At 39.0% G+C, this 14,385-nt stretch overlaps 1 protein-coding gene across 1 annotated transcript; it reads right to left on the reverse strand.

Annotated features, from left to right (window-relative positions):
* Positions 1-1,916: 1,916 nt before the first annotated feature.
* On the reverse strand, positions 1,917-11,107 carry chrnb4 (cholinergic receptor, nicotinic, beta 4 (neuronal); the record flags this gene model as incomplete). The annotated part of the gene is given in 7 exon segments (XM_083916797.1): positions 1,917-2,081; positions 3,472-4,522; positions 5,807-5,916; positions 6,148-6,192; positions 8,255-8,396; positions 10,972-11,050; positions 11,053-11,107. Coding segments are annotated over 7 exon segments (1,647 nt in total).
* Positions 11,108-14,385: the final 3,278 nt, after the last annotated feature.

Raw genomic sequence — 14,385 nt, forward strand, 5'->3', positions numbered from 1 at the left:
CTCACAGAGCTGGCCTCTGATGGCTCACACAGAGATGGCCTCTGATTGGCAATCACAAAGCTGCCCCTTTTCACAATTTCAACTTTTTAAATATTATTTTCAAATATGTTTTATGTGCAACAGTTTTTATACTGTTGTTTTTATACTGTTACACATACTCAGCTCTTTTAATATTCTCTTCAAATATTCAGCTTTTTCATAACTTTGCACATATTCAGTTTTTTTAATATTCTCTTCAAATATTCAGCTTTTTTATATATATACTTTTACACACATTCAAATTTTTTTATATTTTTGCAAAGATTAAGCTGTTTTTCACTGTAGCTTCAGCATTTAAGCATTTCCACGTATTTCTGCATGCTACAAAGGTTATTCTTTAGATTTACAAAAGATTTGTGGAATTTGTCATTTTGTCTGAATCCAATTTCAAGGACTATATTATGGTAGATCTTTGTTGGAAACTCATAAATGCTTACTTATGTGACGGGAAATTCTGAAGGACCATGCTTCCATGCGTATCTTATTGGAGACTAATGACAAAAGGCTGCTGACATAAAGCTTGTGATTTATGGGACCTTCCATCGAGTGTTGAATGACGACTCCTCCTGCTTTGTTTGAACTGAAACAGATAATGGATTGATGGATATGCTGTGGCACTGCATTGTCTCTCTTCACTAATGTTAGGAAGCAAACAGGTGAATGAGAAAGCCATGAATGATCTTGAAAATAGTAAACAGACATTAAGGTAAAGCGTTAAAACAGATGCTGATTGCTGTCTCTTGATTTCAATGAAGGTCTTGCAAAAGAACCAACAGTCTGCAGAATCTCTAATGAGCCAACTCAGCACTGTTTATTGAGCGGTAAATGTGTGTGCGTGAGGGTTCAGTTCAGCATGTTGTGAAGCACCATTTACATATGCCTGTATTTATATCTTTACAAATAAGCACTAAACAAGGCTCAACAACCATGATTAGAGTGTCTGAAACAAATACATTTTGTTAGAGTCATTCTAAGATCGTTTTAGAAGAGTATGTGTCAGGGCTTTGGCTAAAACAATGGCAAAAGCACTGCGCCTCAAGACATTGTAGTCCAGATAAGCTCCATCTCTGATGTTTTTGTTGTATCAACATTATTTTTTGCCTGGTCACACTCACATTTCAAGCGGACAGTTGTCTTATCGATGTGATGAAATGTTGGCACATCTTAAGCAAGCGTATTGGCTCTGGGGACAAACTTTTATCACCAGCAACATGGATTAACTAAGCACTTTGGCAAGAACCTGACTGACTTTTAAGACTTTATTGGGTATTTGATACATTTAATCAAACAGAAAGAGGACATTAGTCATTCCTTAATCACACATCACATTTCAATGACAAGTAATACTACGTATACACAAACAATATCTGACGGCAATGTTCCTCATATCTCGGACATATTGGGTATATTTCTGCAACATTGCTGCATACTTCAGTGCAGTCAGGCTACATTCAGTCCAGTTCTGCAGCTTTGTAGACATGAAGGGAAATTACCTCAGTGCAATGATGTCACATTAGGTCCCCTTCAGATGTACCATTTCCTCAAAATATTGGGTGCTTTAGAGAGTTGTATTGCTGAGGACCATCATTTTGATAATTAGAGACATTTGATCCATTACTATCTTGCACAAAGATCAGTCTGTTCCACTGATGTACACAGTGAGTGGTTGCAAGTGCTTTTATACCTGGTGTAAGCCTCTCAGGAGCCTTGTCGGGGGGATTGGCATAGGCTATGTTGCTGTCACTGCTTTAAGCGAACACGAGAAAAACTTTGTAAGTACTACACGCCTGAACCTGCTCATAAAAATGCTGATCCTTTAATCTTGATTGCCAAAAAAATCCAATAACTAAAATCATCCCTGTTTTCTTCGTTGCTCATCATATGCGAGGAGTCTCTGAACTGGGCTTCTGGTTGGAAACAATCTGACTCTGGAAGACAGGCTGAAGAAATAAGCCCAGGGTGCCCACCACACACACAATCACAAAGATCCACAGGAACAAACGATCCACCACCATAGCCACATACTTCCAGTCCTCTATCACCTGCAAATATACAGAAATCCAATGAAAATTAGTGCAATGTGCATGTTTTTGTCACAACACATTTTACACAGGCATTTATAACAATGACCAAATAATCCTGATTAAATTGGAATATAAAGTGTTCTGTAATGTGTTACATCCATTCATGCTAGCAATATTTCGGTATATTGTAAGTATAGGTAGGCTTATTCTTAGGATGCTGACTGCTGACATGGTTATGTTTTATTCCTGTAAGGACATTTTCATATTGCTAAGACCTACACTGAAACAGCTATTTACCCTTTCACCTCATTTTCAATGCTGACCTTTGTAGTTTTTTTCTCATTCCTGGTTACCTCCTTATTTTATTGATTTATCAGAGATAGAGATTGATGACTAAAAAGCCTGCCTTCAATTTGCTCTGTCACAGCCACTTCTTAATGTTGTATTATATTCCTTACTGCGCCACAGAGGTCACAGAATGAACTGTACATGTTATCCCACCAATAAAATCACCTTTCATGTTTCATCCTGATCCTCAGGATCGATGGAAGAGGTGGATACTGACAGTGGAGCCTGATTGCTGACATTTTGCAAATACTATATTAGCTATAGCTTAGATGGCAAACTATACCAACTCTAAACGTACCCAAATTATTTTTAGCTTCTAACTTTTCGATTTATCACAAGATCAACACATACAAATCTTGTCCAAGCACATTGTCTCGTAATTTAGTTGATGCTGCACACACACACATGCTGTTATCTATTTGTTTTGTTTATCTCATACTGTATCTGTGGGCACAGGTGGCCTTAAGCCCTTTTCAAGAGCTAAAGTGGGGCCCAGTTCTAGGGACTAAATATTTTAAGTTTACAGGTTTAATATGCAGAATATAAATTCTTTATAAAGTATCCCGTGTGGGATAAAAATAAAGTAATTCTTCTTCTTCTTTTACACAATCTCTTTTCCCAGTAGCACTGTAATCTTCAAAGCCTCTGAACATACTTTGATTTGTAAAATGAGTGGAGTTTAAAATAATTCTTGGATAAAACATAAGTATATAACAATGATAATGCTGTTGACTTTATCAATCCATCAAAGGAATTACTGTTTCAGACAGATGCAGAAAATCACCTGTGGGTTTAAGTGGTTTACTCCAGTGCACTGCTGAATGACTAATATGTAAACTACTAACTACTCAACATCAGATCTGTGCAGATCTGTGCAGAATCAGGAAATGTTCAAGTATTCATGTTTTTTGGTCTTTAAAAATAAACATTCATCAAAAACAAAATTCATCCTTCCTATATTCTTACATTTTAGATGTGAAATTATTTAGCGGCCCAACAAATTAAGAAAACTGTACTGTATAGATGCAATAAAAAAGTTGGTTTAAATATGTATACATACACTCTGATCATCATCATCTCCCATCATGTGCTCAGCCACAAAGCGCACCCCATTCACCGCCTCCTGGACATCAGCAGCCCAATCCGAGTTGCTTCTCTGCTGGAGGTCCTGGGTAGAAGTGAAACCACTGGGAAGGTAATCAGCGGAGCGCAAGTCCTTCCTGTTGGAGAGGCTATAGGCAAGCGGAGGGGCTACATTTTTGTGTCCTGGGGTGGAGAAGGCAGAGTCGGAAGACAGCAGGGCAGAAGACGACATGGCGATACCTGTCTTGGATGTGACTGGGTAACCCAAGCCCAAAATGGATGTCTTCGCCCGTAGACACCGCTGTTGGCGAAGTCTCTGGCATGAAGAGTCATTGTGCGGGCGTCTCATGAAGAGTAGGGCAGGTAGTTTGACTAGAAATATCAACTTGACCCAGGAAGGCATGGTGTGGGTACTAGGAGAGCGGTGGTGCACGTTGAGCACGCACACACTGGTGATAATGGAGAAGGTCACAAGCACCATGGTGAACATCAGGTACTTGCCAATCAGGGGCACATCCAGTGAGGTGGGAGGAACAATCTTTGAGATCAACAGCAAGAACACAGTGAGAGCCAAGAGGACGGAGATGCAGAGGGTCATCTTTTCCCCACAGTCTGAGGGTAAGTAGAAGACTAGAATGGCAAGAGAGGTGATCAAAACACAGGGAATGATGAGGTTTATAGTGTAGAAAAGGGGCTTTCTCTTGATGATGAAGTCATACGTGAGGTCCACGTAGGTGGGATCCAGAGGGTTGACAGTTCGTCTGCCTGGCAACGCCAGGATATCCCATTCCCCACTTGGAGTAAAATCATCCATACTAGCCACTTCAGACTTCAAGATCAGGTCGATCTCTGTGTGGTCATATGTCCAAGACCGGAATTTGAGGGTGCAGTTCTGCTGGTCGAAGGGAAAATGCTTGACCTCGATCTTACAGGCGCTTTTGTAGATGGCCGGAGGAAGCCAGTAGATGCTGCCATTGAAAAGGACAATAGCATTCGTAAAGACTGTTACCTCATAGGTACCATCAGCACTATGAGAAGAGTAAGAAAGAGAAAGAGAAGTTTAGAGAGCCTTAACATTTATCTCTGAGGCTTGTGTTACCAACCTTGCATTCACAGTGAAGTGAAGATAGTTATAGCTACTAATACTGTTTGTATTGGATATTTCAACAGCCAAGGACAGCATATCAATATCAAATTCACAATCCACAGAGGAAAGATTAAACCTTCAATCATATGTAAACTATGTTGAGGCTCCAGAGAATTAGTTGGAGGAGATATTGATGTTGAATAGAACAGAAACCATGTCTAGCTATTAGAGAGAGTTTACCTTTCCCATTGAAGCCAACCACAGGAGCTCAGGGCATGTCAGTCCATCCATTTTTAAAAGAAATCTCAAGGCATACCTTTAGTTTAGCATTCTGTTAATCCTTTTGCACTTTAATGTATTTCATGTTTTTCTCTTCTTATTTATCCTCTTTTCCACTGTTTATACTTTTATTTTTGATTTAGTCAGTATGAACAGTATGTGCATATGACTGTTTTTATTAAGTATTCTATCCACTGAGGTATGTATCTATGTATGTGTGTACTATGTAGGTTATGTTATTATTTATTTATTTATTTTACTGTTAAGCACCTTGCACTGCAATTTTACACAAAAGGCGATAGAGTTTGATTTAATTCGATTTGGTCCAAAAACCAACACCAAAAGACCTCCTTATCGCTCAGTGTGCAACCACAATACATATTTCCATGTCTTGTTAGGCGCCAACCTCAAGTGGCCGTACTAATTATGCGGAAGCACACAATAGAAGTAGGGTGATGTTATATAAGAGAAGATAACTCCAGGGAGTAAGGGGGTAGGCCTGTGTAGTGGATAAACAAACACAGGACTCACCCATGAGACTGGTGTCTCATGTGAACCTAAAAGTCATGTTTGACATTTTTTAAGTTAACCAACTTCCACCTGTAATTCATTATAAGCCAATTCATGATCTTTTTCCAACCCTAACTAAGTATATATTTTTTTTGCCTAAACTTAAGTAGTTCCATTTCACAATGATAATTACAAAATGGTCACATGAACAGTCACTTGATATTTTCTTGTATGTCATTTTTGAAGTAATGGGAAAATGCCCTATTCTGTCATTTAGGTATGAGGAAGTGTTCCCAAAAACATATATTTAATCTTATAGAGAAAACATAAACAGATACCTTCCTATTATAATCTTTTTTTTTTTTTTACAGACATTGAACATATTAATTTAAAATCTCTCTGTAGCATAACACTATGACATGCTAATGATGCTTACTTGTTGTACAGGACAATATCTGGGAGCCAGATGTGTCTGGAGGGAATGCGCAGCTTGTCGATACCTTCGTACTTTGCAGGGTCCCATGATAACCTATAATCCACCCAGTGCTGGAGAGACAGAGAGACCTGGCCGTCAAGGTCGACTTCTCAGGACCAGCTAATTTCTTATTACATGCTTCATTATCGGTGAAATATGCTTGGAGCACAATTACAGAATCAGTTTGTTCCACACCAAGAGAAGAGGAATGGATATGGTTTAATTCAAGTTCAGGGGGAAGGACATTTTACATGACATAGGCATAGAGTTCGAGTACATGACTATTAGATCATCACACTTACCTGAGTGAGCCAGACATTTGTGGTCATGATCTGTTCTCTTTCATTCTGGAAATGTACAAGTGTGGTGGAAATTACATTCAGAACAGTATTCATGCAGAAATACAATTGAAACTGTTTATTGAAATATAATATATTAGATGACCCTGGACACTAATTTTCTCCTTACTACAATCTAAAAAGGCTGACTGCACTCTACATACCTACTGCACCAACCTGAGTCAGTTGTACCACTTCAAAATCACTGTGATTCAGAATGCATGAAAACATGTTAGAGTCAGGAGACACTGTGTTGAGATGGTATGGGGAAAAAAACAAAAAAAACACTTGTGCCCAAACAATGTTTTTGACAGCTACCTTAGACTGCAGCTCTGATTACTACCTGTTTTTGAAACATGTTATGTAAAATATCATAAGAAAAATAGGACGGTGAAGATAATGTATTCTGTGGAAACGGATGCGGGGCTAGATAAGCTTTTGCTTTTCCCGCTTTCCCTTTTGGACATGTGAATCGTATGATTTAAACTAAGATATTGTGTGATGATGATTGATCTAACTGACATGCCCGAAATAAACAAACAAATAAATTAAATAAATGAATAAGAAAGCGAGTAGAAAGTTCAAATAGTTAGCTAAAAACTAGCTGATGAACAGCTGACATTGTAAGTTATTGTAATGGATAAACGGTTAAAATAGTTAGTTAAAGCTCATGTATCAACGACTAAAATAGCTCATTCAAAATAACATTTTGGAAGATGATAGGAGGTGTTGATCAAGGGGTGCTTGGGTTCATAGGGCTTTTTGCTCTCACGTGCACAGCTGCAGTTCTCCCCGTATACATAAAGATGGGAAGAAAAAAACACTGTAGCATAGTGGGGATGGTTAAGTTAAGTTAGCACACGCGTAACCCAATTTTACCCCAGTTACGGCGTTTGGACCTTTTAAAAGATGTAAACATGAACATTCCAAAACTGTCCAAGTTTATTTCCTGTTGCAGTGTATGTGAATGACATCAGCTGACAGGGAGTTACCAAGGACCAAGGCTGTTGCCTAGCAATGGAATTCCTTTGAAAAGGTCTATACATGGATGAATTATCAGATTACTAAATGAGTAAACTATGTCTGTTAGGTGGGTTATGAGAACTAAGAACTAAGAACTTAACAATGCGTTTGAGACACCGGGGTATTGCCTTAACCCGAATATAATCAGGTTTTTTAAATCGCATGTAAACACTGACTTAAGGCAAATATTTTTATTTATACAGCACAATTCCAACAAATCAGCAATTCAAAGTGCTTACTGAAGATACTGAGGACCAAGAGAAGACACTAGTATCTGCTGATGTAAAAAGTGCATAACAAGGTTTTTGCGTACAGAATGACTTACCATCTCGTTTGGACAGTGTCAGCATTTAAACACACTACCTATATCCTGCTACTTTCACTGTGAGCAAATGTTATCAAGATTTGAGGAAAGCTGTTTGTTACACTAATTTGCTCCAGATGAACTTTGCTACTGTGTCAAAATGAGGTAAAAAAAAAAGTGAGGTAAAAAAACAACAACATAGCATTTAAATCCTCCTCTCTTCTCAGATTGCTTGTTAACATGTTTGTTGATGGCACTGTCATCACACTTTCATGACATGCACATCCAATAAAGTGATGCCAAATGGCAATTACTCCAATGGGTAAAATGCAAACTCATAAAGTAAGGCTCTGAAAGAGCCTTGCTGCATAGGTCTGCAGCTGGGAGGAGCCACCACTCTAAATCAGGGAAGAGCCTCTATCAGTGTGGCTAAAACAGCTTTATGGCCCCTTTTAATCCAATGTGCTGAAGTTTCAATCTGGACATGACAGAGGCAGAGATCACAGCCGACCAGATATATCCTCTATTTCATCCATCTGTTTAGAGCTACGGCCTCTCTGCACAGGCTGGTTGGTAACTAACTGTTTTCTCAAAGCTCTGTGGCTCTTGCTCTGTCTTTTCTATCATCCTCTTTATTTCACTTCCTGTCTTTTTTCATCTCCCTCTTTGTCTCTCTCCCTCACATACACACATACATAAATTCACACACATCCTCATGGTGGGCAGCAGTATTTGGTGCCTCACCACACTGATGAGCTGAGCCAGAGACACTTGCAGCTTAACTGGGACTCTCTCGGTCCTGTTGACAGCCGGGCGGATGAGCAGATTGTAGCGATCCTTTCCAAGCAACCAATTCATGAGACGCTCCTCTGAGTCAGCACAGCTGCTACCTGGTGACATAATGTCATTCAATGGTTATTTTTTTAATGCACAGCTAAGGTATACATCCAAAATAGCAGTTTTAAGATAAAACCTTTAAAGACAGGAGCTAAAAGCATTCCAGATAGAGGGTTAATACAATTACAGATATTATGATGGTTTTCTGAACATTAAAGCATGGAAACTAGTAGAAACACAAAGTATGAACCTGAAAATTAGTATAATTTTTCCCCTTTAATGTTAGCGAAAGATTGCGATTACATTTTTTGCAAGCCAATATTAATTGTTGGTCCATGACAGTACATGAACTCTGCTTCCTGCTTTGGCATTAAGTGTTGGCATTATATGATACTGGCTCCTATGTCAATGTAGTTCATAGTAATACTGGGCTACATGTAGACAGGTATCCCCTCTCTGCCAGTCCCTGCACTAAAACACTGAAACATTAAAAAAAAAGATGTGAACAAATCTGTTTGGTAAAAACTGTTCCTCTTCTATCCATTCACTCGCGTAAGATACGATAATCCTTTATTAGTCCCACAGTGAGGAAATTAGTTAATTTGCATATATCAGGCTGTGTCATATAAACTGTGCGTAAAGTCTTAAGGGAAACAGCAGCTGTCAATTAAGAAAGCCAGGGATGGCTGTGTTGTGGAAATTATACTGAAATATAATGAACGCCCTAAACCCCTTTCCAAATAAATAATTACGTTTGGGATGAGGGCAGATATGTTAAAAGCATGTTAATAGTCGTCCTGCTTTTGCCCAAGCCAAACTACTGGATGTATCTTTCAAGTGAGAATAAACTATGAATACCAACACTTAAACTCCACCTCCTTCCCTCCATCCCTGATAAATGAATCCCAAGTCAGGTGTGAAGACCCGCCTGATTGAAACTGATGATCAGTGCTTCTCATCTAGAGCAGAATGAATACATGTTGCACTACCTCTTCCAATTTACATGCAGACAGTTATTAATGCTCCTACACGGTCTAGAGTAGCTGAGTCGGCTTTAGTCGGTTGAAACCCTCCAGTGTGGTGAGGCTCTTACTGATGGGCCTGCTGAAGAAGAATCACAGCTGTTGTAAATATTCAGCAGAGTGATATTCATGGCTGTAGATCCTTCAGAGAATCAGCACATGAGCTTTTGTTAAACTATGTGACGATGTAGTGTATTGTAAGAAAGAACAATGTTTACTTCTAACCACAAAGTTTGTCTTCTTGCTCAGTATCTGTGTGTGCAATTATCGCCCCACAGACTCCTGGAGCTTTGCAGGGCGTGGCATGCTGACAGTCCGACAGCCCCGCGGGTCAGCGCATGCTGTCATGACTGTGCCTTTGTCAGTCACTTGGCTGAGGCCCATCCAACAGTCGGCCCTCCACAGCACTCTGTAACAGATGGTGTGTTGTCAAAGCCCTCGGAGACCTGAGTCAAACAAGCTCTGCCTTCCTCAAAGGTGAAGGCAAACCACCCAGACTTGTGATTACCTGCTGTGAACTGCCACTGGTGGGTGTATGTGTGTTGGTTTAATGTGTAAAATGAACTTCGCCATATAAGTGTTGTGTTGACATTATGTTGATTGAGAGTGAGGTCATGCGCGTTAATACAATGCCAGAGTCAGTCGTTGTGCAGTTGATAAGGTCACTCTGCACAGCACACTGAAAAACATTATTTTACAAAAATGTAATACCAGTTAGAGCCCCAAAAGGCAAACAAAAACATGATGGGGTAAAAGGCTGAGTGAGGTGTTACAAAGTAGAAATGCAGATTTCTTCCTCTTCCACACCTTTGCATTCCAACTCTTAGCGATATGATAATCAATAAGGCATCATCAAATCTTCTTCTTTATATTTTTGTTCTTCCCTTTTATATGGAGAGAAAAAAGGTAGATGTCGAAAGCTTGTCTCTGTGACACAAATGGGGAATAATCACTTAAATGCAATCACTGATCAGATCCTTACACACTCACCGTATGAGGTAATCATTTCATTCCATTAAATAGACTTATCCTTTCAGTCCCAGTGATCTCACAAAGTTGGTCATGTGAAATAATGATGTTGAAGAAGTACAGAAAAGGATAAGGAAAGTAGAAAGGTTTTCTGAAACTAACATTTCGCAGGTGCATATGTTGTACAGGCATATTGGTTGTGACTCTATAAATACCTTAAACTTATATATGAATAATAATAAAGAGCAGGACCGACTCATCAGTTTGACACTGTTGAAATAAACATAAAAGTATATATCTCAGCTCAACTTTACAAAAAAGTGTTGTTTTGTGCTATTCATGCACATGTTTTCAATGTAGGTCTATACTAGAACTATATTATAATTACTAAAGTAAAATTTAAAATATTATAATAAGAATAAAAAATAATATAATTAATTTAATACCAAAATTAAACCAATACATTCGGGATTTTGTTCTAATTAAAGCTGTGCAATTGAGCCCGTTGCTGACTGTGGTTCGACTTTGGGACACTTAAAGTAAGACAGTCACACTCACACACATATAAAAGTACATCATGCTAGAGCAGCCTACCTTATTAGGTTAAGTCACAGAATGTAAAGAAAGACACACTTACAGAGGATCAGAGAGACAAAGTAAGCGAGGATGGAGAGAGCCCGAGTCATTTTTTCGGCACCATTTGATCCGCGACAGTTGTCAGTGATGAAGCCTCAAAGCTACGGTGTTCAGCGCTCTTCCTCTCGGACATGCCGGAATCTATACGCGCTCACGGCTTGGACACTTTAACAGAACTGTACTGATGCCTGAGAAAGGGGATCACTTGCCGAAGAGCGATATCTGTTGCTCCGTTGTGGGGTTACTCAACAGCAATCCGCCCCTCTCCTCTCCGGTCTTTACGCTCTGCCAAAGCGCAGTGTCCTGTCCTGGTGCGCTGCTCTCTCCATCCCAGCAAGTCCTGCAGGACCTGTACCCGGTGTGTGATCAGCTGCAAGTTTACACCAGCTCAGCAGCTTGTAAGTTACCTATGCTGTATTTACCAATGTTGTAACACTGTATTTTGCTCACTGAAAGGGAAAGGGAGGTGTATTCATTTCTAAAGATATACTTTTGCACTTGGGTGTGTATGAATTTAGCATTTTCCTAGGCCTATTACTGAAAAGACACTGTACTCATGATTGAAACATTCAGTATAACCCTATAATAGGCTACCTTACAGACATATACGTTTTATGGTATTACATGTAGTAGTGTTGTAGAACCTAGCACATGGTCACATGTCAGCACAGCTCCTGTCTTCACAGCTTTTGTCAAACATCATCCTCAATGAGCTGAGTACAGATGTTAATATAAACATCTGGGCCTAATTCTATTCCCAGCAGCAAACATGAATTGATGATCCTGGTGACCTGCGATCATTTGTTGACTTTGCACTGCTTCGGCGAGTTTTGCCCTAGGAGAGGACAATAAATTATTTTATGGTCCTGGATGTGAGATTTAGTGAGGTGGGGTCCAGTCAGACCAGGAGCAGTGCAATCTTAGCGAGGCAGATTTACAGTGGCCACGCTGCTTAAAGCCTCATTATAATGGCCAGTAAAGGAACTGTATCCAGCATGAAAAGCAGCCCCAAGGACTCGTCTGGGGTTATAAATTTTAACTCCAAAGACTTCTGTTCTGGATCATTGAGAGCAGATCAATGGGGGCTGATTAGGTTTTGACCCTTACCTGTTTTTTTTTGTAAGGTCGAAGGGACAGGGCAATGAACTGTCCACTTTGTCCATTTGTTTGTAAAATCATATGTCAGACATACTGTTTATACAGAAAACAGATGTTTTCATTAATATCACATATTTAAAACAACATTGTATTTTTGAATCCAGACGGATAGCATTTTTCTTTAATATGTAATCTGAAAAATGTTTCTACAAAATCCCTTTCAGTATCTGAGTCTAGTATCCAAAGTACAATAAAATATCCCCCCCAAACATGAAGCCTAAACATCCAAGTAATGTAACAATAAAAACACATTCATGAGTTGAGGGTGACTTTACGGTAAATTAGGATTAGTGTTAGAAATCTGCCATGCTGGCCTGATTTTGCTGGAAATCTGCATACAAAAAACTCAGTGCACTTGAGAAAAGTAGTGAGGAAATGGGGGATAATTTCAAACTATATGTTTTATGAGTCATATTTTCTACCACACTATTTTCATTATTACAAACCCAGTACCATAGCCATAGGCATATGCCACAGCATAGGGTCAGCAGTAGATTATAGTCTGGCTGCACAAGTCAACATTCTTGTATAGAAGGAACATGCTCTGGGTTGTATTTCACTTCAATTCATACGTTTTGGGCAGTGCTATGGCCCGGATGCAGTGGCAGTGCTCTTGCAAAACAGATAGTGGAGATAGCGGAAGGGTAGGAGAATGCCTTAGAGATAAGGCTTTATCCCGCACTGTATATCCAGTAAGCCAGACCACTATAGACCCAACCATGACAATTGTAAAAGTGCTTGAAATACAAGCAATATAATTATTCAGCCCTAATGTTTTCAACAGAACTTTGATCCTACAAGCAGCAGCCTTGACATTGTATTTTGAATATTCAATGGACTGTAGTGCAGTCATGAGTGGTGAAACTGCTCAAAAATGAACCATGGGCCAGTTAATTAAGTAAATGGCCTTCTACTGTGATGATAATTTAGAGGGACACATTCTGTGAAATATTCAATATCTACAATATCATTTCTGATTAGATAGCAAGATGGTTGTTTAGACTCTGGATTAAAGCCAGTTATCCCGTCCCTTATATCTCAAGGAAGAGAATAATAAATGCTTCATTAATTACAATGAGAGTTGCAGACGGCCATCATTGTGGTTTTCCTAACTTTGATTGACATAGAAATCTGGTTGATTAAGAAAGAAAAGGTGGTCTGAGGTGGTGATTTAAGATGGTGATTTAAATATTTAAATTGCATTAAGCAGTTCCCAGGTATGAATGTGTATAAATGTCAAACCAGGGATATGCTTTGTTGTGCTTTGTGGAATATCCAAGAATAATGAAGGTTGAAACAAATTATGACAAGTTTGATGCAAAAGATTTTATGTTATGTACGGCTCTCTTTTATTAACCCCAGTAACGAGGCCCTGGGGAAACATTCTCTTTGTTACCTCTGAATCATGAAGTGCAAGCTTTCCTTTTTCATGGAAGTTGCAACATTTTTAAGGTCTAAGTGCCACTAAGTAAAAGCCCAGCCACAATAACAAATGCTTTGTTGCCATAAAATATCCAGCCTTAGCAATTTAACAGCTTTAATACAAAAATATATATGCCAATATATAAGCCATTTTCTGGTCACATTTTTATTTAACCACGCTATTGGTTTGGCTCAATGGAAGGGTTTTTTCCAACACTTTGGTTCACAATGACATGTCTTACCAACCATGACATTTGGTGCAGACACTCATGTCCCCCCAAGGATTGTAATTAATTTAGAGATTTGTACTTTCATCTAAGACAAACATCAGGTAAAAAGAAATAGCATTGTCACTGCATGTTAGCATGCTGATGTTAGTATTTAGCTAAACCAGCCACTATGCCTAAGTACAGCTGCACAGAGCTGCTATGTCTGAAAATTATGTAAATTAAGCCTGTTAAGCAGAAAGAACATTACAATCCAACAAAGAAAGATAAAGTTCCTGTAAAATACAATAGAACTTCAAAGTCATCCTCCATTCAAAAATGTGTTCAGTACCTATTTGCATATTTACATATTGTGTGTGTTTTTGTTTTGTTTTTTTAGGGTGAAGGAGCAGGTGTAATTACGTATGTCAAGGAGCTGTGTTTTCAGCTTGGTTTGTCTGTTTGTCTGTCAGCAGAAATATGGGCCACAGAAGAACCTAGTCAGATAGAGTGGCTCTGAATCATTGGGTTGGTCACACACATTATTTTTCACTTTCGTTAACATGGCAAGATATGGTATTTGTGCTGCATTCATGTGTGTCAGAATAATCATAAAACGTAGTTA

Source organism: Echiichthys vipera (genome assembly GCF_963691815.1).
Source record: "Echiichthys vipera genome assembly, chromosome: 1".
NCBI classification, from domain to species: domain Eukaryota; kingdom Metazoa; phylum Chordata; class Actinopteri; order Perciformes; family Trachinidae; genus Echiichthys; species Echiichthys vipera.